Source organism: Mus caroli, chromosome 4 (assembly GCF_900094665.2).
Source record: "Mus caroli chromosome 4, CAROLI_EIJ_v1.1, whole genome shotgun sequence".
Lineage (NCBI taxonomy): Eukaryota > Metazoa > Chordata > Mammalia > Rodentia > Muridae > Mus > Mus caroli.
This window is the reverse complement of record NC_034573.1, coordinates 142,173,393-142,196,560: the sequence shown is the minus strand read 5'-3', so window position 1 is coordinate 142,196,560 and position 23,168 is coordinate 142,173,393. Positions and strand designations below refer to the sequence as shown.

The 23,168-nt window shown below is 55.2% G+C and overlaps 2 protein-coding genes across 3 annotated transcripts; one reads left to right on the top strand and one right to left on the bottom strand.

Annotated features, from left to right (window-relative positions):
* The first annotated feature begins 9,353 nt into the window (after positions 1-9,353).
* Positions 9,354-10,648, top strand: Hes3 (hes family bHLH transcription factor 3). The gene is made up of 3 exons (XM_029475716.1): positions 9,354-9,449; positions 9,530-9,611; positions 9,991-10,648. The coding sequence occupies exons 1-3, from the start codon at positions 9,369-9,371 to the stop codon at positions 10,344-10,346; spliced, it is 519 nt and encodes a 172-aa protein (XP_029331576.1). The 5' UTR covers positions 9,354-9,368; the 3' UTR covers positions 10,347-10,648.
* Positions 10,649-11,932: 1,284 nt separating this feature from the next.
* On the bottom strand, positions 11,933-23,165 carry Gpr153 (G protein-coupled receptor 153). Of its 2 annotated transcripts, none has more exons than XM_021160179.2 (6): positions 22,973-23,165; positions 17,807-18,274; positions 17,024-17,453; positions 15,379-15,571; positions 14,783-14,967; positions 11,933-14,466 (listed from the first exon to the last, which is right to left on the bottom strand). In XM_021160179.2, the coding sequence occupies exons 2-6, from the start codon at positions 18,160-18,162 to the stop codon at positions 13,735-13,737; spliced, it is 1,896 nt and encodes a 631-aa protein (XP_021015838.1). In that variant the 5' UTR covers positions 18,163-18,274; positions 22,973-23,165; the 3' UTR covers positions 11,933-13,734. The 2 variants fall into 2 exon arrangements, with proteins under 2 accessions (XP_021015838.1, XP_021015841.1); XM_021160182.2 differs by having other exon boundaries at positions 11,933-14,397.
* Between the last annotated feature and the right edge of the window lie 3 nt (positions 23,166-23,168).

Sequence of the window (23,168 nt, the reverse complement as noted above, 5' to 3'; positions counted from 1 at the left end):
GCTGTGCGCTGCCGGCGAGGTCTCGCGAGACTGCCGCAGCGGCTGAGGGCCGGATTCGGAGCGAGCGGCTTGTCTCGCAGGCCCCGCCCTTCAGCTCGGGACAGTGTGACGTCGCAGAGGGGCGGGCGACGCAGGAACCCGGAAGTGGCCTCGGCGCTCTGCAGAAGTTCGTCTCAAGTTTAGAGCCCAAGAGACGACTGGGCGTAACCGGCCGCTGGCTCGCACCGGGACACTGCGCAGGTGCGAGCGGGGTCCGCAGACTCGGAGACACGCTTCAGAGCTCGCATTCGTGACCTCCCTGAAATGGATCACCCTCTTCCTAAGTGGGGTGCGGTCCTCGCTTGACTTGGGGAGAAGGGTTGAAATCAGCTACCTTAGGTGACGACATTCTGGACGATTTTCCTTGACCCGCATAGGTTGTCTGTGCGTTTTCCATGTTGCCTATAATGAAGATGGGCGTGTTAAGACCGGAAGGTTTTCACCATTTTTATCATTTTAAGTCTGTACCTTTGTACATCTATGTATTTGTACATCTGTATGAGGCACGACACAAGGTCGTTTGACCGGGTTGGAATCCTGTTGGTTTATAAAAAGGGACCAAGATATGTGAAAAGCACGGTATAGTGAGGTGTGGGAGGCGTGGATCAGCAGACCATTCCCCTGAGGTACCAGCCATACGACGAGTGTAGTGTAGAATAGAGTTTATTTAGGGCATGGAAAGGGGAGTTCAGAAGGAAGAGAGAGAGAGAGAGAGAGAGAGAGAGAGAGAGGAAGAAGAAAAGAAGAAGAAGAAGAAGAAAAGGAGGAGGAGGAGAAGGGAAGAAGAAAGAAGGAGGAAGGAGGAGGAGGAAGGAGAAGGAGGAGAAGAAGAAGAAAAGGAGGAGGAGAAGAGAAGAAGAAAGGAGGAGGAAGGAGGAGGAAGAAGAAGAGGAGGAGGAGGAGGAGGAGGAGAAGAAGAAGAAGAAGAAGAAGAAGAAGAAGAAGAAGAAGAAGAAGAAGAAGAAGAAGAAGAAGAAGAAAGGAGGAGAAGGGAAGAAGAAAGAAGGAGGAAGAAGAAGAAGAAGAGTGGGAGGAGGAGGAGAAGAAGAGGGGGAGGAGAAGGAAGAGAAGAGAAAAGAGGAGAGGCCGGACGGAAACACGTGGAGAGAGAGGGGTGAGAGAGAGAAAAGAGGATCAGGGAGAGTCAGGATAAGAGAACTAGGAGGGGCCAATAGCCCCTTTTCCTGGCTGTTTCCTGTTACCAGGTAACTGTGGGGCGGAGTTTAGAATGCTAACAGATCCAGCTCAGATCATCTGCCTCTGCCTCTCTGCCTCTACCTCCTAGTTGTTGGAATGAAAGGCACGACTGCACTCTTCCTTGTTTTGCTTTTGAGACAGTGTATCCTCTGTAGCCCAGGGCAGCCCCAAACTTTCTAGCTATCTGGAAAAGACCCTTGAACTTCCTTCTGCTCCTTCAGTCTCTCCCTTCCTGAAGGCTAGAATTTTAGGTGTGAGCCATCATCCCAGATCTTATCTGATGCTAGAGAAGTCGGGGTCATGAGTTCTAACTGAAGGCTTTTTATCTGATAGGCTAGATGTGGGGTTGGTTTGGTTTGAGTCCAGGAGAGAGGCTCTGGGTCGGGAGGGCTACAGGGTAGGCATGGAAGGCCCTAGGAACTGCCAGTACTTGCCAGCTGCTGGAAATGGGGCAGCCATTTCCACTGAGGAGCCAGGAGCTGGTGCTGGATTTGAAAAACAGGGCCGGGAAGAGCAAGCCTAACCAAGATGAGAGACAGGGCCTGGCGGGGCTGTAGTGAGCCTTGCATGTGTGTAGCTCAGCAGCAAGTCCTGACCTGGCAGGAGCCCCGATGTATGGGCATGTGGATGGAGACACTGGGCTGCTATCACAGGTGCCAACATTCTGCATCTCGTCTTGGTGACCTCAGGCAGGTGACTCCTGGGAACCTTGCCTTCCTGTAAACTGTGTTGGACTGACAGTTGTCTGCGGCCTACTTTGTCACAGTGGCCCAGCCTAGAGTCATCTGACAAGAGAATCCTGTGGGCACACTTGTGAGGGATTGTCTTGATTATAACTGATGTAGGCGGGCCCATTCCTTGGCAGGTGTTCCTGGGCTACATAAGAAAGCTAAGCATGGGGGCTGGTGAGATGGCTCAGTGGTTAAGAGCATCCGACTGCTCTTCCGAAGGTCCAGAGTTCAAATCCCAGCAACCACATGGTGGCTCACAACCATCCGTAACGAGATCTGGCGCCCTCTTCTGGAGTGTCTGAAGACAGCTACAGTGTACTTACATATAATAAATAAATAAATCTTTAAAAAAAAAGAAAGCTAAGCATGGGCAAGTAAGCAGGCCAGAGAGCAGTGTCCTCTGCGAATTCTGCTGAGTGCCAGACAGAGGGCTGGAAGAATAGCACCAGGGTAATCTATAACGGCCTGCACTGTGCTGAGGTCCTGCTTGGGAGGCATTTGTCAAAGTGAGGTGATCGCAACTAGAAACAGATGTAAGGGTTTCAAAACCCCAGCAACGCACACCAAATACCGTGTTCTAGTCTCCTTTCTGTTGCTACGCCTAAATGTGAACCAAAGGAACTTGAGGAGGAGAGGGTTCGTGGCCTTACAGCTGAGGTCGTAGTCCATCCCCAAGTGTAGTCAGGGCAGGAACCATGAATAAGCGCTGTTTCCGGGCTGGCTTTCTCATCCGGTCGAGTATCCCCTGCCTGAGGAATGCAGTCCCCGCAGACTTGCACAATTTGATTTAGGCAAGTCCTCAATTAGGCTTCCTTCTAAGATAACCAGGCTGTGTTAATTTGACACTAAAGCCAAGCAAGACATAAAGGTGACATCAGTGGCACCATACTGGTAGGAGGGCCTGGCCTTTAATGTTACAGGGCTGAGAGCAGGAGTCTGGGCTACTGTCCTGTTCCTTGTGGCCTTCCCGGACTCAGGACACATCAGAGCCACTAGAGGGTGCTTCTTGCCCCTCACTACAAAACTCTCTCTGGCTGAAGCCCCTCCCCAGGCCTTAGCGGGGGGGGGGGGGGGGGGGGGGGGGGGGGGGGGGGGGGGGGGGCTGAGCTTTTGATCTGCACTCTTAGGCACCAAGCAGAGTGTAACTGACTAAGGGCTGGGGGTTAGGAAAGCTTGGGCAACTCCACCCTGTTTCCTGGTCATCTCCCCCAGGCCCCAGCCCTAACCTAGAGGCAGGAGAAAGGAAAAGACCTGCTCTGCCAGGTGGGGTACACTCCAGGGGATGGGGACTTTTTAGGAATTACTGGTCTGTCAGGGCCCAGAACTCATAGTGGCATGCTGGAGGAGAGGGCAAGCAGGCATATCTATACACATCTAGCCATGTGTATACCCAGGGAAAAATTCACACAGAAAATGCATATACCCAGTAAAACAGTTTCATCAAAACAGCGTCTATAGGCAGAGAAGCAATCACACATCCAGAGTGCATATAACCAGAGATACAGTCATACTGAAGAGCGTGTATGCTCAGAAACAGCCACACACAGCAAGCACACACAGACTCAGCTACATAGTCACACACAAAGAACATACGTACCTAAGGAAACAGTTATACACAGAGAGTGCATATGCCCCGGGGAACAGTCACACAGGGAGCATGCGTGCATATCACCCAGGGATACAGCCACACCGAGAGGGATACACCCAGATGCTATGCAGGGAAACAAAGGCTTTTCCCATAGGAGTGGAGTCTAATCGAATGGACTCACAGTGTACCCAGAGTGGGTGTCGGAAGGGAAGAAGCCCAGTGCTGGGACGCTCTGCTTGCCTTCTCTTGAAAGGAAGCATTTGAATGTGTGCTGTCCTGGGAGCTTCCAGGCAAGCACAAAAGGACCTCTTTCTCTGCAGCCCACGCCTCCCCCATCCCCAAATGCCACCACCACAGGCCAGCACAGCCTTCCTGCCTGGGCCCAGCCAGAGGAGCTCTCCTTTTGAGTCCACTCAACGGGGCTGAGGACGAGTACTCATGACACGCATGCACACGTATGTAAGTAGCTACAGGAAGTTGCAGGTAATGTGTAGGTTTGACAGGGAGCAGGGCAGGTGGCTTTTGATATTGGGGCATGTTGTTTCTGTGAGCGGAGGCCAGAGGTGAATTGAACCCCTCCCACCCCCACCCCAGGAACTGGGGTTAAAGGTGGTTATGAGATGTCTTCTACAAGATCAGTATGTACTCTTAACCACTGAGCCACCTCTCTAGCCCCCAGAATGTACTAACCACTGAGCCACCTCTCTAGCCCCCAGAATGTACTAACCACTGAGCCACCTCTCCAGGCCCCCAGTATGTACTAACCACTGAGCCACCTCTCCAGGCCCCCAGTATGTACTAACCACTGAGCCACCTCTCCAGCCCCCCCCCCCCAGAATGTACTAACCACTGAGCCACCTCTCCAGGCCCCAGCATTTTGTTTCTTAAGCATCACGGTTTGATTGAGCAAGAGAGACTATGAAGAGCAGAGCAGAGTAAGCCCAAGGCAGGTGCAAAGATGCATGGAGGAGACAAACATGGTCACTTCACACCGGCACATAAGCAAGCGGCTCACCACACACAAAATCCCCTGGCTAAAGTTGGCTCCTGTTGTCCAAGCCTAAAGCCAAGCAGGGGGGAAAGCCCAGGAAGCTCACGTCCCAGTCCTCTGCAGTGCGTTCCCCCCTCCCGCCCCCTCCCACAGTCCCCTGTTATTCAAGTCCTCTGATCTACACAGAGTGCACGTGGAAGCCGAGGGCAGTGTGGAGTCTGACCAGTGTGGCTATAGATCTCTGCCAGAGACAGCCCGGTTTTCCAAAAGAAAGTTTTCTGTCTTCAGGCCCAGGCTGGAGGAATGAAAGCACCTCTTTCCAGCCTGGTAAATGACGCGTGATTTATGAGCTCATCAGCTCACGGTGCATAAGTCATATGCGCACAAAGGGGCCGGGTAAATATTTAAAGACCAGAGCCAGCTCAGGGGAGACACAAAAGGCCAGGACAAAGACCGGTCTCTCTGAACTCACTCTTTCTGAGCTGGGCCAGCCTGGCCAGTGTCCACACACTCACTGAAGTCCCTGCCTTTGTCCCCTGAAGGGCCCTTGGCTGCTGGGCTATTGGAAGTCCCCACACAACTAAAGAGAGTTAAAGAATTGCAGCCTTCTCCAACCCCATCTGCAGACAATCCTCTGAGTCATTTCAGGGCTTCTGCTGCATCCCTGGTAGTTAATTACACACAGCAATCACTTCGTCCCCCTTTGAGACACATCTGCAGAGGAGAACAGGATTCTTCCAGTTACCACCAGCACCCATTCCAGTTTGTGCCAGGCTCATCATTTAGTATTGGTTTGAAGCTGGCAGTGCAGGAATAAAGTGCCTCCTACCGAGGACCCGAGGCTGCTGGCTCCCGGGGATGGGAGGTGGGACTTTTTGGGGGAGGCTTAAAATCCCTGCCCCACTTTGTTTTCAGACCCATGTGTGCTTTTTGCCAAATTTGAGAAATGGAATGAAGACGGCACAAAGTCACCGGGTCCCTTTTCCCGATTAAGTTCCAAAGTGTGAGAAAGGGGGTAGAGTGGAGGTGAGCCGAGAGCTCCCAGGAATTCTAAGAGGAACGTTTTGGGTTGTTTTTTTGTTTTGTTTTGTTTTTTATTTTTTGTTTTGTTTTTTTCTTGCATGAGCAAAAGGGGCCTGGGTTTCCCTCCTCCCACTGGGCCTGTGCTCCTTTCCAGGTGCCTTGGGGACCCTGAGCACTAAAGATGGAAAGGGAGTCAGTGGCCTACATCCCCGTTTGCATAAGCAGGGTTTCTAAGTTGGTCCATGACCTTCCAAGCAGTCCAAGAAAGAGAGAATACTTTACACAGCTTGCTCAGAGAGGACAAAGTGAGCAGCTGTCTCTCCTCACCTCTGGGAAAGCTCTCTTCTGGGTGGGTCTGCCTGTGGACGAAGGTAAGACATCCTCGCTGGCAGACAGAGCACCAGTCGTCAGCCTGCATCTCATTACCTGTCATCTTTTCCAGTGACCTTGCAGGATGCAAAGGTCTTAACTTAGTGGGAGAAGAGGATGCCTGGAGGAAGATGCAGCGATGAAAGCTACCCTAGTGGAAGGAAGAGGGTTGTTTCAGAGCTCTGGGAAAAGGGAGTGAAGAGGAGAGGGGGTCCCTCCTGGACATAATCTTGCACGACCCTCAGCTGCAGGAGCAGACTTTGGGAGGTGTTTTGTAGCAACGGAAGAAGGAATCACAGAGATGTCTGCACACACAGAGAGACCCCTGTCCAAAGACTGTCCCACGGGCAATGGGAGGCGCCGAGCGGCAGGCCTGTTAAATAGATCCTAGCAGAGCGCAACCATTGAGAATCCGGTCCCTGCCCATGGCGGGCCTCACTTCCTCCAGCCAAAGCAGAACATTGCAAATTAGCGCATTAGCGCATTTTGTGGTCAATTTTCCACTACCTAAGAAACATTTAGCCACCCACATGTGCAGCCCCACCCAGTGCAGCCGGGATCCCTGGGCATAGGTTTGTGAGGGAGTGATGGCTCAGACAACCCTGGGTACTGGGGTGCGGGCGGCGGGGGCCAGAGAAGGGGACTTTATAGTGACCCTAATTCTGGAGAGGGGGCGGGCCCAATGCCCGGTACCCCGCGGTGCGTCGGGAGAGCTGTGCACAGCACCATTGGTTTGCTAATGCACTGGACTGAAAGGAGAGGGTAACAGTTTCTGGGGAAGTATTGTAATTACAAGACAAATTGCCCCGCTGCTGGCTTGGCTTGAGAGCAAGAAGGGTGGAGAGGACCCGCCCAGGTGAGGCGCGCGCCTGGCCTTCCTACAGATGTGCGGCAGCTGGAGGCCCGTGCACCGCGGGGCGCCGGGAGTTTGGCCCGGAGAAGGCGGACGCGGGCGCCGCTTTGTGCGCCCGGCACAATGCCCTTAACACTCGGCTGCTCCTTTTGTGCGGTGCCTCCCGCCCGCCCGCCCCGCGGAGCCTTTGTACCGTGCCGCCACAGTCCCAGAGCCGTAGCTACTTGCAAGGGGGCCTCCCGGGCCGACTGGCCTGAGCGCTTTAAAGCTACCCGGCGCGTGGCAGCGCTCGCCTCTGGGCTTCAGTCCCATCACCAGCCCAGGGCCTAAACCCACCCAGACCTGGCCCTCCCGCCCTAAGGCGGGGGGTGGGGGAGCGGCAGGAGAACGTTCCAGAGTTGTGGTCGCCTTTCTCTGGGCCTGAAAGGGGGAGGGCGGGGCTCGATTCTCCACGCTGCTAGGCGTTTGAGAGCCATAGACGAGGCCCATCAATGCCCAGAACGAGGGCAAGTGGAGGGGGTTAAAAAGATGCCCGATCTGGGGGGCATCTTGACCCAGCAATATCCTCTTGAGGTCTCACAGAGGGCTCTTCCTCCCCGTTATTTGGCCACAGGGGATGCTGCCCGACTTGGGAGACTTCCTATGGCCTCACAGGTATTGTCAGGTACACTAGTTCAGTCTCCTGCTCCCCCAAACTAAGACTAGGACAGTGTAAGAAAAGGAGTTATCTAGGTTTGAAGACTCGGGAGATTTGAACTCCGGAGATTTTCTCCGAAGGTCAGCTTTCTTTTTTTTTTTTTTTTTTTGGTTTTTTCGAGACAGGGTTTCTCTGTATAGCCCTGGCTGTCCTGGAACTCACTTTGTAGACCAGGCTGGCCTCGAACTCAGAAATCCACCTGCCTCTGCCTCCCAAGTGCTGGGATTAAAGGCGTGCGCCACCACCGCCCGACCGAAGGTCAGCTTTCTTGTTAGTCACAGTCGAGAGTTAAACTTCCCTGGTCCAGTTGGAGTGTGGGGGACTGACTGCAGCCCTGCTGAAGGCCCAGCCTGCCCTAAAGCAGATGTTCCCAGAGACTCCTTTGCTGGACTTCCTCTGTCCCCACAACGTGGACAATGGAAAGGTGTACAGAAACCTACAGTGTAGTCTGGACTCTCAGAGCATCAGCGGTCCCCACTCCCACTCATTGAATTTAGCAGCAGGCCCACAGGATCTGAACCCCAGTTGTGGGCACTGTCTCTGTTACTCTGTCTCTGTCTCTGTCTCTCTGTCTGCTCCCCACCACATCCCCAGACAGGATTTCTCCTGGCTGTTCTGGAATTTGTTCTAAAACCAGGCTGGCCTTGAACTCGGAGACTTGCCTGCCTCTGAGTTCCGGAAGTAAAGATGAGTACCACTGCACGTGGCTCAGATGCTTTCTCACAAGAGTCTGGTCCTTCACCAGATACCTGGATCCCCAGGGACGGGGGTGGGGTGGTCTGCCTCCCAGCTACAAGTCTCTATATTGGATCCTATCATTCAACAGCCTAGTCGTGCGGGGTCCTTAGAAGGAGGAGGCCTGTTGTGACCCTGCGGGCGGGCTGCACGCTTTAATGGGACACATGTTACTGCATGGCCCCCACAGGCCCTGCTTGCGACTGGCTTTGAGCAACCACAGGCAGAAAATTGCTACATTGTCCTGACATTAGGGCGACTAATTCAGCATCTCAGCGTGGCCAGAGCGTGAAGGGAGCAGAAAAGCATCACTGGCCAGCATCCTTGCCTCAGCATCTTTTTTTTTTTTTTTTTTTAAGATTTATTTTATTTATTTATTATATGTAAGTACACTGTAGCTGTTTTCAGACGCACCAGAAGAGGGCATCAGATCTCATTACGGGTGGTTGTGAGCCACCATGTGGTTGCTGGGATTTGAACTCTGGACCTTCGGAAGAGCAGTCGGGTGCTCTTACCCACTGAGCCATCTCACCAGCCCTGCCTCAGCATCTTTATCAGGCCTCAGGACACCCAGAGCTCCACCATCATCATTTAGGACAGCCCCCTGCTCTCAAGCTCCCTGTCATAGCGGAGGACCACCAGAAGAATGCTGGCTAAGAAGCAGTCAGGACTTGGCAAGCAGACATAGTGGTGGGGTCCAGAACCTACAGTGTGGCTGGCCCAATAATGCCTGCAGAGGATGGGCTTGGGAAGAGACTGGAGCAGTAGTAGTGAGTCAAGGCGGGCAGGGGAGGGAAGCCAGAAAGCCAGAGGCAGCCTGGGCTATCGGAAGGGGCCCCTTTCTGTCCCTTCCCCCCTCTGAGTTTTTCTAGTTCCTAGAGGTCCATTGACATGTAAACGAGGTACCCTATAAAGGCAATGCAGCCCACTGCCTGTGTGAACATCACAGCATGGGCACCGAGCCCACATCGAGGGGCAGCCTCAGTGGCCCAGCCAGCAGCTTCCGAAAGGTCTGGGGTCCTGAAGGGTATGGGGGTGAGAGCCCCTGGAAGTGGGAACCCCTGGGTTGGAGGGAGTGGAGGACTGGAAAGCTGTGGCCTTCCCTCTAAAAACGACTGTCTGGCACACAGATCTCCAAGCCTCTGATGGAGAAGAAGCGCCGTGCACGCATCAACGTGTCACTGGAGCAGCTGAGGTCTCTTCTGGAGAGACACTACTCACATCAGGTAAGGCAGGAGAGGAGGGGAGTCTTCAGTCCATTCCCTCCCGAGATGCCCAGTAAGAGCATCTTTCTACGGCTCCGCAGATACGGAAACGAAAGCTGGAGAAGGCCGATATCCTGGAGCTGAGTGTTAAGTACATGAGAAGCCTCCAGAACTCACTGCAAGGTAGTGACGATCCACAGTGTGACACTGGGAGGGGCATGTGACAGCTGGCCACGGGGGGGGGGGGGAGATTGCTGAGGCAGGAGGGGAGAGCTGGCAATCAGTCTGCCTGCACTACAAAGTGATAGCCTGGGGTGGGGTGGGGGATGGGTAGAGAGGAGAGCTGTGGTGGACAGCTAGGTTAGGAGGGTCCATCACCTAGCTGAGGCGGAAGTGCGGAAGGGAAGCTAAGGCCTGTCTGGCCATGGGTTTGCAGCGCAGTGTGAGTGGGTCTGCCCCACTGAGGAGAGCATCTTATTTCTTGTCTTTATGCTTCTCTCCCTTTTCTTTCCTCCACACCTCTTCCCTTCCACTCCCTTCTCGCCTCCCTTCCTTCCTCCAGGACACTGGCCAGTACCCAGTGGGGTGGACTACCCGTCCGGCTTCCAAGGCGGCTTGCGTGGCGTGAGCCAGAGGCTTCGGCCCGGAGAGGGCGACAGCGGCCTGAGCTGCCCCTTGCTGCTCCAGCGCAGGGCAGGCAGCACCACGGACAGCGCCAACCCACAGGCGACCTCTGTTCTCAACCCTTGCCTCCCGGCCATCTGGGCCCCTAGTCGCGCTGCAGGTGGCTCGCAGTCCCCGCTCCCTCTCCCTGGAAGTCTCCTTGAGTCTTCCACCGATGTTCTGGCACCACAACCTGCATCAAACTGCCAGGCCGAGAGTCCGAGACCCGGGTTTCGCGTGTGGCGACCGTGGTGAAACCTAGGCAAGGATTTAGACTCAAGCTCTCTCCCTACGTCCCCATCACCCCGCCATCTAGTCTGGGGAAACTATTTTGGGGGACCCATGGTGACTGCAGGAACTCTATCAATCGGTGGCCTGGGAGGGGGGCTGCAGGAAATCCACGGAACCATTGGCAATTTGGGTCTGCACTGCTAGGTGAACTCATCCACTCCAGCCCCACCCACTCCATCCAGACCAGCTCTCCACCTCCCGCTTCTAGAGAAGATGGGAGGGGACGGGTGAGCTGTACCCCTTTCCCAGGGACCCGGGGCTGGCAACCCGCCCCTTGCCCCCTCTCCACGGCTGCGTCACGGTGAGAAGGTCGCGGTTGCTAGCGGCACAGAGCGGACCCCTCGCAGCGAGGAGAATCGCTGCCCCGCCCTGGCCCATTCAATGGGCCTCGGGCGCTCCGTTCCCACCGGCACAAAGCGCGCCGGACCCCGCCCCCTCAGCAAGGGGCTCCCATCCTATCACCACCCAAGACCTTCTCACTACCATCGCAACCCATCACCCCCTCGACACAGATTCCACACTGCTGGCGCGCTCTCTCAGGCCCTCAACTACGCAAATACTTAGGGCTGCGGCGTGCTGGCGTGGAACATTGGATCCGCCCCTAAGGTACTTGCGTGCCCGACGACCCGCCTAGCCACAATCTAAAGTCCTGGGTCCCACCCATCCCTGCTGAGCACTGCTGAGACCTGAGCATTTTGTGTTCTGCAAAGACCACTTTAGTGCCTTCTGAGCCCTAGACTCGCTAGACTCGAACTAAGAGCCTGTTAGTTACCATGCGCGTCTATTGTGTTGGGGAGAGGGCTCCTGTTGTGGACCAGTCTGGGGTCCAGTGCAAAATCCCAGAATCTCTTATTACCAATATACAATTATGAATAAAGATTGGGTGTGAATACAGAGACCTGAGTGCACCACAAATATCAACTGACTACGGGGTAATTTCAAGTTTGGGGCGACTCTTGCCCTGTGGGTAAACTTGCCGGTCTTCTCAGGATTCTTTACAACTTGGCTATCCCACCTTAACCCACGCCATCCCACACGCAGGCTCTTTGGATCAAGGGTGAGTGCAGAAGTTCCAGCTATGGCCCTCTCAAAGTGGCCTCTGGTCAGCTACCCGGGTGGGAAAAACGCCAAGATTTTTTTCTCTGCTACCGCCAGGTGGCGGCCTCTCAGCGAGGACCAGACAGAGCCGCCGCCAGCGCTGGTGAATTTCAGGGGGCATCAGTATGTGTGGGAAGGCCAAAGATCTCAGAGGGCACACACCCAGTCCTATTCCTGAATCAAGTTCACAGAGGGGGTCAAATCCTAGCCCTTTTCACAGGTGCCACCTGTGACAGAGGACCATGGGCTTTGGGGCCCACACCCTGCTTCCTACAGTTGTGGACTCAGGTCTGTCTCGATGGCCAGGTGGGACTGCACCATCTGCTTGGAGACATGGCAAGTCCAAGGGAACGTACTGGCCTAGGCTTCAGGCTCTAGATGTAGAGAGACTTGGGGAGCAGGTGTTTGGCCCTACGAAAACCGGTTTCCATGAAACCAGCCTCAGAAGGCTGTGTGCAAACCATGAGGAATTTTTTTATTGGGTCCTGTACAGAAAAGAAACGCTGTTTTGGTTTTTTTTTAATTCCTCCCCCCAAAACAAACAAACAAACAAACAAACGAATCCCTGCCTCTGGGCTGGGTGGTGGTATAGAGATAGCTCTCCCACCAGGGCCAAGGTCCTTAGAGCTGTCAGCAAACAGGGAGGCTGGACTTAGTGTGGGAAAGAGCCCTAGGTGCCTACGGCCCTCAGTTTAGGGTTTGCCCTTAAAGTTTTGTAAAAATCAGGAGTGACTGAGGGGGACTATGTCCCTATTACAAGTATTGCCATTGAATACAAAATACAGAGTGAAACCCAAGTGGTAAATTGGTCATTTGAGACCTGTGAGAGAGACAGTGGCTAGCTGGTGGCCTCTGCCCCTGTATGACATGTCAGTCCCTGAAGGCACAGCAGCAAATGGCCAGAGGCAGCTTCTCCCAAATCCAATCATGGACCACAGTCCCCTGCTCTACTCTTCTGTGGTGGCTGATCTTTCACTTAACCAGGGATAACAGAGACCTCCGAGGCCTAGGGTAGGCCAGCCCTTCACCCTCATCCCCAGCTATGGTTGGAAATCTGTCTGCAGAAGGAGAGGAGACAGGCCTGGCCACCCTGTCTCAAGAGCAAGGAGACACAGGCTGGCTCTGTGCTGGCCTTAAGACTATCTCCAGGTCCCAACACAGAGGGTCCGCTGTCTGGTGACAGCTCTACCCCTCTGCTCCCAGCTCCTAGACTCTCCTGGGAATACCCATGTCCCTGGCACAGGAGAGACACAGCCCAGACCCAGGAGAGAACAAAGCCCTTCTTGCAGGGGAAGTGGGGTACAGGACACCCTTTCCAAGGACTTTGCCTGTGGGAGGCAAAACTGGAGATGGGCACCGAGACACGAAAGTCCACTTCCAAGAGCTTTGGTTCTCTGTGCTAGGCACCCGCAGCCTTCACAGCAGGACCACGGAAGCGGCCGACATAGTGGGAGACAGGCAATATGGTGGAATTTTGAGCATGGGGACACTAACAGGGGTCGAGGTGGCTGTTATATACCCATGGTGTTGTGCTTTAGCTAAAGTGGGGCGAGTCTCCAAGAGGGCAAAGGTCATTAAGACTGAGGGGCCTCAATTGGGGCCCACATGCTTCATGAAGGCTGACCCTAACAAAGGGCCCTCACTACCTCTCACACCTGGTCCATTCAAGTGCGAGGGCACACAGACCGGGGGAGTTCTTCAAACAGCCCTGAGAGATGTATCATGGTCATCCACTCTTAGAGATAGGGAAACTGAGGCAGGCCACATGGGACGCCTGCTCAATAGAACTTGTTTGGGCTCTAAAGACCCTTGTGCTTGGGGTCGTTCTACATGCTACACCTTGAGGTGAGGCAGCAGCGGCAGTGCAGGAAGTTGGATGCAGTCGTGACTTCCGGCTTAAGCTTCTCTAAGAACGTCCTTTCTCATGGTGGTCGGGTCTCAGGGTTCCCTACGCCCTGGTCTAGCCTCAGAGCTGTAAAAAAAAGTGCAGATGCCACTCGCTACACAGGCACAGCCTGCCCCTTCCTGGGAGATGCCGTGCCCAGGAGCAAGTCCATGTCCTGGGCAGCCATCCAGGGTGGCCAGTCGTCCCTCCAGGCGACACCAGAAGGAAAGAACTGTAAGAGAAGCGCAGAGTCCACCATCCATTCACCCCTAGCTTAGGTGACGCTTATTGTCGCCCAACACCTGTGGCAGCATCTTTGGCGCTGTGCCTCTTCATGGCGCCACGCTCTGCTTGGCGTCTCTGGGAGCCCTAGGACGCAGAGCCCAGCGAGTCCGAGTGCAGCGTGACGTAGCCGGAGGACTCGGAGGGCGAGCTCAGAAAGCTGCTAATGCTGCCGCAGCCCGCCGCGTGCAAACCGCCTGGCTCGCCCCAAGATGCGCTCAGGCTGCTCTGCAGGGGCCCCACGTGCGTGCGCGCGGCCCGGCGTCCCTGGCTGCGTTGCGCACGGCCACCAGGGGGCGTGGGCACCTCAGCAGGCTCCGCGCTGTCGGGGGCAGCGGGGAAGGGCCGTGCCGGGGCGGGCATGCGACGCAGAGCCTGCGGCTCGCGCTCGAAGGCGGTCAGCGCGAAGGCGTCCGGCAGTAGCGAGACCGAGGCGGAGCGGGCGCCAGGCCCGGGGCGGCGACGCGGGCTGCCGGGAGGCGAGTCGTGCGCGCGACGCGGGCCGCCGTCTAGGGACGAGGGCTGCAGGGACAACAGGCTCTCGGCAGAGCGACGGCGCGGGCGGAACGGGGGCGCATCCTCGGCGAAGGCCAGCAAGCTCCCGCGCCGCCGGTCGGAGCCCGCGGGCAGCATTAAGTGTGCCAGGGCTGCCAAGTCCTCGCCCGAGCTCCAACGTGGCAGGAAGGTGGGCAGCGGGACGGCTGCCCACACGTCAGCATCATCGTGGGAGAACCGCCGGGTGGGCGGGACCTGCGAGCACCCGGCCGGGCTGAAACAGGGCTGCCCTCCTGGAAACCCGCACCGAGGCCTCCCCGCGCCCTGCAGAGCAGTGTGTGGGTCAGGGACAAGGGCCCTCTGCTTTGGAGAAGTGAGATTTGGGGCAGGTGACAACCTCTCTGAAGCTGGGTGTTGACTGAAGCTTGGGTCGGTTGGAGCAAAGGCTCATGGAAAGGTTTACAGCACAAGACACCAATGGACCCCTTTTCCACAGCACGGGGAACATGACCCACCCGCATAGGTTGTGAGAGAGAGAAGAGAGGGAAAGAGAGGAGAGGGGGGGTGAGGAGAAAAGGGGAAGAGGGGAGAGGGGAGGCACCACAGACATATGAGGTTCCTCTGCTCTGCCTCAACCTACCTGCAGATACTGCATCCGATCCTCCTGCAGTGGCCGCAGAGGGTAGAGCTGTGGTAAGCCTCCTTCCAGGGCAGAGAGTTCATACTTAGCCATCCTGTCCAGAGCCACGAAGTCACCTCCATAGCTATAGTCAAGGGAGCGCTCCAATACCATGTCGGGGGAGATGCTGCCCTCTAGACTGGTCTCTGCAGGATAGGACAGAAAGAAGCATAGGGTTGTGGAAGGCATCGGGGAAGGCTTTAGGGAATTCTCACAAGGAATGGACTAGTTTTTGGAAAAGGGCAGGAAAGGGTTCCAAGTTCAAATTCCAGCTATGGCACACTTTAGCTTTGAATCCGGAGGCTTCCATATTAAGCTAATTTGCTCGTCTGAGATTTAGAGTGGGAACTGCATGGGACTAAATACCCACAAAGGCTGACCGTTCCTGGTGCCGACTTGTGTTGCCACAGGAATGTCTAGCGGTGGAGAACAGGGTCACCTAAGTGCCATGAGGTGAGGGCATACCAAATCGCTATTGTTCAGCTGACCCCACCCCCAGTGATCTCACCCAGGCGCAGTCCTCCTCGGGGTGGGGGGCACCCTGAGGCCATCCTTACCATTGTCAGAATCTTCGTCGTTGGCCATAAGGGCCACACACTTCTCCCAGACTGCCTTGAGATCCGCCCGGTAACGATCGCAAGTCCAGAGGAACAGAGGCAGAAGCAGGGCCTGGGTCACGGAGCACCACAGGACGCAGAGCGCCATCCAGGGTGCTGAAGCATCTGCCCGCAGGCTACTGAAGCTCACCACCTGTGGGCACAGGGTTAGGCCGACTCCCACAGGGTTAGTACCCGGACTCCCACAACATCCCTCCCAGCTACGGTTGCCCCATCTATGTGGCAGAGCACATAACCCACTGCCCAGAGGAAAAGAAGGTCTAGAAGGTGGCTGTGGAAAGCTCCGGGCCACAGGAAGGGGCTGGCTGAGTGGCTGAAGGCAGAGGCTTGTGTCTACCCTGCGTACAGGTCAGCTGTGTAAACTGCTCCTCAGTGCTGCGGCCTCATGGGTGCCCATGGGCCGATGTGACATGGGTTCCTGCCACCTGCTTCTAAAGGAACATGCTAGGAGGAACAGGTCTCAAGCCTGTGCTTTTCTGTCTACTCCTGTGTCTTCCTGGGCCACAGTTCTGATCCTACCCAGAAGCTCAGACCCTAGAGGCGACCCAATAGTCAAAGGGTCTAACCAGATGGCCTTTAGGGCTCTTACCAGGGTCCCCACCATCTGTTTGCAAAGTGTTTAATGACACCAAAAAAAAAAAATGGGCAGATCATGTCTGTTCTGCAGTCTGTGTGATCCTTGGAAAGCGCCTGAGTTTTTCTGGGGCTCTGTTTCCTCATCTGTGAAATGGGCTCAAACCACCCCACACGGAAGAAGGTAAGAATTCTTTTCTGACAGATTTTGTATAGTTTCTAAGCATTTGTGTTTTGCCCATGTGTGTGCATGTATGTATGTGTGCACGTATGTATGTGCACTGTGTGCATGCCTACAGATGGTTGTGAGCCACCATGTGGATACTGGGGACCAAACCCAGGTCCTCTGCAAGAATAGCCAGTGTTTTCATTGGCACAAGGACTAGGGGTATCCAGCCCCACTGTCATAGTGGGATGGGGCGGGGCCTGCTGGGAGCAGTGTGACTCTGAAGCTGCCACTGAGCTAGCACCTCTCAGGACTGGCCTGCAGTCACCTCAGGGATGTAACCCCCCTGGCTGTGAGCAGGCTGGCCCTGGCCTGGGCTCTCATCTCTCCAGAACTCCTGGGGCAGGAGCTGTCTACTGAGTGTAGACTTCAGCCTAGTCCTGGCTGGTCAGGAGAGTCCAGGCAGTCTCCCTGGACTGTGGCTAGCAAGGCCTTCTTCCAGTGAGTCTTTAATTTGACCATCTCCGGTCCTTAGGGTAAAGCGCAGTATCACAGAAGGTTAGGGGCCTGCCCTATGCCAACTCAGTGCTCCCTACCTATCTACTGCATCCAGGGAAAGACCCCCTACAGTGTGACAAAAAGGTCCTAGCTGTCGAGGGTTCAAATCTCACCCTTCTACCCTGACTTTGAACCTCTCTGAACCCTGTCTGCCAAATCCATAAAATGGGAGTGCTAACTGACAGCTCAGAAGTCAGGTTTGTCATTTCAGCCACCTGATGCCCAGTCCCCAGGCTGTCCTAGAAGCCACATCCCTGAGAGGCTCCCTACCCATCAAATCTCACCCACCAGCACAGGGAAACCCATGAGGCAGTCATAGATGACCACAATGGTGGCCACGAGGCCCGTGATCTGTAGCGAAGTTCTGGCAGGCTCCGAGCCGTCAATGGAGGAGCGACGCTTGCCCTGTGCGTCTTCCACCACGATGGTGGGCACGGTGAAGGTGCGGCGGTCAGCCCGGTGCCCCACCTGCGTGGCCAGCGTCTGGAAGAGGGCAATGGCTGTGCAGACCACGCCCATGGCCACGCTGCCTCCCACCAGCAGCAAGAAGCAGACACCGAAGCCCAGGCCAATCTCGGCCACAATGAAGCGGCAGCCGTGGGTGTAGAAACGCTCGCTCGTGTCGTGCCAGCCAACGGCAGGAAGGGCCGACAGGATGAAGGACACCATCCAGATGCCCATAACTGTGTGCACCGCCTGCTTCTTGGCGTTGCTCAGCCTGGCAGGGAGCAGGGCAGGGTAGAGAATCCTGGTGTTACTCACAGGCTTCTATGGGACCACAGAGGGCCCAGACCATCCCTCCCCACTGACACCGTAGCCTACACCCAGCCATCATGGCAGGGCCTCGTACCTCACTCAAAAGCTATTCATGTCCCTGTCCCTCTCACGAGGCACTAGTGTACCAAGCTACACTAACATTCAACCATAACTACCTCAACATGCACACCCCCCAGTAGCCCCAGACTATGCCAGCCCTCAACCCCATCACCCATCCTATCGGCAGGTACACCAGGCATGCCTTTGCCTCAAGCACAGCCCCTCCTTCAGAACATCAGGCTGTCCTGCGCTCACCGGTAATTGACTGGCCATCGGACCATCCACATGCGGTGGTAGGAGATGGAGGTGACAGAGAAGCAGGTGGCCAGCGTGAGGGTGTAGAACGTCGACACGAAGACCTTACAGAGGCCCTCGTTCCACTCGTAGTCAGGACGTTGCCTCCGCAGCTGCACCACAGCATACGTGGCGATGGGTACCGCCACATTGAGCATGTGGGTGGCTGCCAGCGTGCAAAGCAAGAACTCCAGTGGCTTCCACTTCTTCTGCTTGGCGCCCACACTGAGGATGCCCCAGGCGTTGGCTAGCAGCGACAGACCTCCGCATGCCAGCCAGCCTACCGCACTGCCGGGCAGCCTCCGCTCATCACTCATGGTGCAGACTGGAGCTAGTGAGCGGCCGGGGCATCCTCCTCAGAACCAGGCCTCTCTGTAACGCTGCGGCCCTCACATGTGGGGGCCCGGTGACTCCAGGGACCACGAGCAGCTGTGGAGGGGGCGAGGAGCACTCGGTGAGGACTCCGACAGTGGCACCGGATGGGAGAAGGGAAGAGTCCCCACCTGTGTGGCCCTGGCTTACAACAGGATGTTGTCTCCAGAATCTCATTGCTCACTGGGTTGGAGGCCTAAGGGGTAGTACACAGGGGTGCCAACTAAGTGCACATTCCCTCATTTGTACTCATTCCTGATCAAGGCTTGGAATACGTGATTCCTTTTTTTTAAAAAAAGATTTATTTATTTATTATATGTAAGTACACTGTAGCTGTCTTCAGACACTCCAGAAGAGGAAGTCAGATCTCGTTACAAGATGGTTGTGAGCCACCATGTGGTTGCTGGGATTTGAACTCTGGACCTTTGGAAGAGCAGTCGGGTGCTCTTACCCACTGAGCCATCTCACCAGCCCCGCGATTCCTTTCTTGAATTCTCCTTAAGATTTATTTTATGTGTGTGTGCTGATTTTTTTTTTTTAAAAAGGTCACATAAAGCCTCCATCTTGGGCTGGCGAGATGGCTCAGCAGTTAAGAGCACTGACTGCTCTTTTGAAAGGTCCTGAATTCAAATCCCAGCAACCACATGGTGGTTCACAACCATCCGTAATGAGATCTGACGCCCTCTTCTGGTGTGTCTGAAGTCAGCTACAGTGCACTTATGTATAATAATAAATAAATCTTTGGGCCGGAGCAAGCAGGGACTGAGTGAACAGAGTTGACTGGAGCAAGCGGGCCGACCGGAGCGAGCAGAGGTCCTACATTCAATTCCCAACAACCACATGAAGGCTCACAACCATCTATACAGCTACAGTGTACTCATATACGTAAAATAAATCTTTTTTTTTTAAAGCCTCTTCTCTTTTTCTTTTTAAGGTTTATTTATTTATTTATGGACATGTACACTGCAGGTGTCTTCAGACACACCAGAAGAGGGCAGCAGATCCCACCATGTGATGTGAGCCACCATGTGGTTGCTGGGAATTAAACTCAGGAACTCTGGAAGAGTAAGTAGTTGGTGCTCTTAACCGCTGAGCCATCTCTCCAGCCTAGAATCTGAACTTTCTTTTTTTTTTTTTTTTTTTTTTTTTTTTTTTTTTTTTTTTTTTTTTTTTGATTTATTTATTATATGTAAGCACACTGTAGCTGTCTTCAGACACTCCAGAAGAGGGCGCCAGATCTCATTACAGATGGTTGTGAGCCACCATGTGGTTGCTGGGATTTGAACTCTGGACCTTCGGAAGAGCAGTCGGGTGCTCTTACCCACTGAGCCATCTCACCAGCCCAGAATTTGAACTTTTCTTACAAGCCATCTGTTCGCTTACAGTCCCAGGCTAGGCTGGGCCAAAACTGAATGTCTTTGGATTTATTTACTTTTATACTATATGTATGAGTGTTCTGCCAGTATACCGCATCTGTTTCTAGAACAGGAGAGGATTTTAGGTCTCCTGGAACTGGAGTTCCAGTCGGCTGCGAGTCAGCATGCGGGGACTGGGAACTGAACCCGGGTCCTCTGCGAGAGCAGAAAGTGTTTCACATCACCAACCCATCTCTCCATCCTCACTCTAGATCTTTAAGGGACAGGGTCTCACTCTGCAACCCTGGCTACCATGGAACTTGCTACATAGACATAGGCTGGATTTGAACTTGCAGCGACCCTCCTGAATTCTAAGTGTTGGGTTTGCAAGCATGCCTTGGTCACTTGAGACAGCCCAAGGCTGGTCTTGAACTCCTGATCCTCTTGGTCTCTGGAGTGTTGGGGATTTGGGTGTCTCAGATGGTCAGGTTCGCCCCATGTATGTCCTCTCCTCTCCTCACAGCTCTCTCACCATCCTGTGTTCCAAAATCCCTTCCCCCAAGACATTCCAGGCACTTAGACTTTCATTTATCCCAGCAGCCCCACCCCCATACTGTCCTTTGCCTTCTCTGATCCTCCAAGTGACCTGTGAGGTAGAGAGGAGCTGGCCACCACTCACCACCCACCCTGGGAGTCTCTCACAGAGAGACTACGACTGACCGGAGCTGCAGCACTGGCTGTGGGCAGCGGCAAGGCCTTGACCTGCAGAAGAGCTTTGCTGCTTCTGTGGAAAGCTAAGTGGATAGACACCACAATCTTTAAAGCCTAGGGCCCAGGTATCACATAGTGTGTGCTGTGCGGGGACAGCAGCATGTTGGGAGCTAGGTCCCACACACAGTAGGTGCTGTGAGTTAGCAGCCAGCACTTGGGCCTGCCTGGCTCTCACCCAGCCGGTCCTATGGACTAGTGTTGGCCTGTAGACACCCCAGAGCCCAGGCCTTGGCTGCAGAGGAACTGCCAGGTGCCTTCAGATGGGATGAAGGTCACTGGATGCTGAGCAGGAGGTTTAAGGTGAGAGGAGACACCATACTCTACCAGCAGGCTGAGAGGCAATTCCCTCCTACCATTCCCTCTTCCAGTCTGTCAGCACTCCCGAGCCCCATGCTAAGTGAAGGCCACCTGTAGTCCTATTAGCTGCTCCACTCAGGACCTACCACAGGTCAGAGCCAGCCCCCCCCCGCCCCCACAGCGCCCCCAGCTGGGGCAGATGGGGAACTGCAGCAGCCTCAGCCAACATTCCCAGCTCTCTCTCATACTGGGAAAACCAAGCTGAGCCGGCCAACAGAGACATTCTCGGATAGTCTTATCTACAATTCCTTCTCTATAAAAATCGAAAATGTTTTGAGGCAAAGTCACCACCCTATGTAGCCTTGGTTGTACTACGTAGCTCACTATGTAGACCAGGCTGGCCCTAAACTTCCAGGCATCTATGTGCCTCCCTTTGGTCTGCTTACTTTTTTCTTACTTTTGTGTGCCTGTTCCAGGCCTGCCCAGACCTTGAGCGGGAGAAGGGTCTTCTGTGCGCACAGTGTCTTAATATCCTCGGGTGGAAGTCTGCTGTAGGCATGGTAATGTCTGCCCCAACATTTATTTATTAAGGCGCTGCTTGCAGAAACTAGTCTGGGAGGCAGTGTGGCCCTATCAGAGGGTACCCGTCACCAACAGCGCCTGGGCCTGGCCAGCCTTCTCAGCTGCAGACTGGAGGTTATTAAGGTGATGGGGAAAGAATATTGTGGACTTGACTCAGGAAGCCGGAACCCAGCCCCAGCTCCACCCCTGCACCTTGGTTTTCCAATCCAGAAATCAGGCATGACAGAGCCTTTCTTGAAAAGCGTTGATGCTCTCTGCCAGGCAATGTGCTTAGAGTGGAGCCAGATGCACCGGGAGCAGACCACTTCCCTAGGCTAACGGATTGCACGAGGTATAGGAACCTTCTCCCAGGTTTCCATGGTGTATAGGACTGAGGGGTGCTGATGGGTAAGGGAGGGAGGTGCCCTTCTCACCACTGTCTTGTACTGGATGCTACCGATACCATCTCCATTAGAGAGAGGCACAGAGAGTTGAAATCACCTGCCAACATCTTTATGTACCCGAGCCAAGATTCAAACTTCACTCATCAAACACCAAAGCCTTGATCTCTCAAGCCCTTCTAAAATGTTCCCGACAAGGTACTTTACTGTCCCTAGAAGCCAGGTCTGTCTGAGTGGCTTGTCCCTGCAGGATAGATCCTACTTTGGCAACAAGGTCGCTTCCAAGCTGAGGGCAGTTAAGAGGAAAGTGCTGGCCAGGGCAGGCCATGCTGGGGCCCAGCAATCCTGGAGGCTGTATTCTGGGAGGGGAGGAATGTTCTGGAGTGGAGAGGCTGTGGGGACACCCACAGATCTGTTGACACCCACAGATCGTGAAACAGCAGTCACTGGGGCCAGACCCCACTGGGTCCCACCGGCTGTGCTAGTCAGCAAGCTCCTTCGGATTCGAATTCCAAGCACCTCCAACATTTCCAGGAGGATGCTTCCATGCCAGGAATCCCACAACTCCCTCCCCACGGAAGGTCACCAAGCAGGTAAAGCAATCTTCAGACCCACCCAGGCCTTGAATCCTCCTCCCTCCGCCGGGTCTGTGGGTAGGGCTGAGTCCTGACGTCAGGGCCCTGGGCCAATGAGGCCGTGCAGCCCTAGGGCTGTATTGCGCAACAAAGAGAACCCAGAACTTGAAAGGATTCCCCGGGCTCGGGCTGCGCCCACCGGTCTCCCAGGAGCCTACGCTTCGTGATTTCACCTCCTAGCTGGCCTCTGGTGTGTCAAAGGGTCTCCAAAAGCCCAGCTGGACGGTAGTGCAGGGCTCAGTGCACACCCCTTTACACCACTTATAGGTCTCCCAGGGCTCGGTTCGTTCCTTTACCCGCCCCTAAAAGGCACACCCCTGCTGGCCTGGTCTTTGTAGGTCTTCCAGTGCCAGCTCCGAGGGCGCGTCCAAACAACAGCCTGGGGATCCAGCTTGGGGGTGGGACTGTGTCTCAACTCACACCCCCAGTTTGCACTGGGCACGGAGTAGGGGGGGTCGGTGGCTTGGGACCTACAAAGTAGCCACTTCTGACTCCTGCGAGCCGCCCAGGACTACACTGTCAGGCCCGGGAGCAGAAAGCCTAGGGAGAGGCTGGCACGGAGAAGTTACCCCAAGGTCCCTAAGTTTTTAGTGGTGAGGCGTTCTGGCCCTAAACGCTGCCCACGGCCAATCCGACGAACCCGGTATCCCACCAGGTGCTCTCAACGCCTCCTCGTCCAGTCCTCCCTCCCGGATTTCCCCTTCGGTGCCCCTGGGCCAGGGCGACGGCGCTCACCCGGCATTGAGGCGCCCGTGGCTCCGGCTCGCTGCTCCCGCCTCTGGCTCCGGCTGCGGTTCCCGCGCCCCGGCACTGAGCGCCCGCCGCCAGGGACCGCGGGGGTGGCTGGCGGCGGAGCGGCCCTCGGGCCGGGGCATCCTGGCGGTGGAGGCTGCCGATGCCCAGAGCGCTGCGCTGCGCTTGGCCCCGCCGC

Bases quoted from the DNA above. Each gene is read 5' to 3' on its own strand.
- Hes3 (XM_029475716.1), top strand. From the start codon at position 9,369: ATGGAGAAGAAGCGCCGTGCACGCATCAACGTGTCACTGGAGCAGCTG. The intron at 9,450-9,529 runs GTAAGGCAGGAG...ACGGCTCCGCAG, and splicing joins AGAGACACTACTCACATCAG to ATACGGAAACGAAAGCTGGA. The intron at 9,612-9,990 runs GTAGTGACGATC...TCCTTCCTCCAG, and splicing joins CCTCCAGAACTCACTGCAAG to GACACTGGCCAGTACCCAGT.
- Gpr153 (XM_021160179.2), bottom strand. From the start codon at position 18,162: ATGAGTGATGAGCGGAGGCTGCCCGGCAGTGCGGTAGGCTGGCTGGCA. The intron at 15,572-17,023 runs GTGGGTGAGATT...CTGTGCCCACAG, and splicing joins TCATGGGTTTCCCTGTGCTG to GTGGTGAGCTTCAGTAGCCT. The intron at 14,467-14,782 runs GTAGGTTGAGGC...ACTGCTCTGCAG, and splicing joins ATCGGATGCAGTATCTGCAG to GGCGCGGGGAGGCCTCGGTG.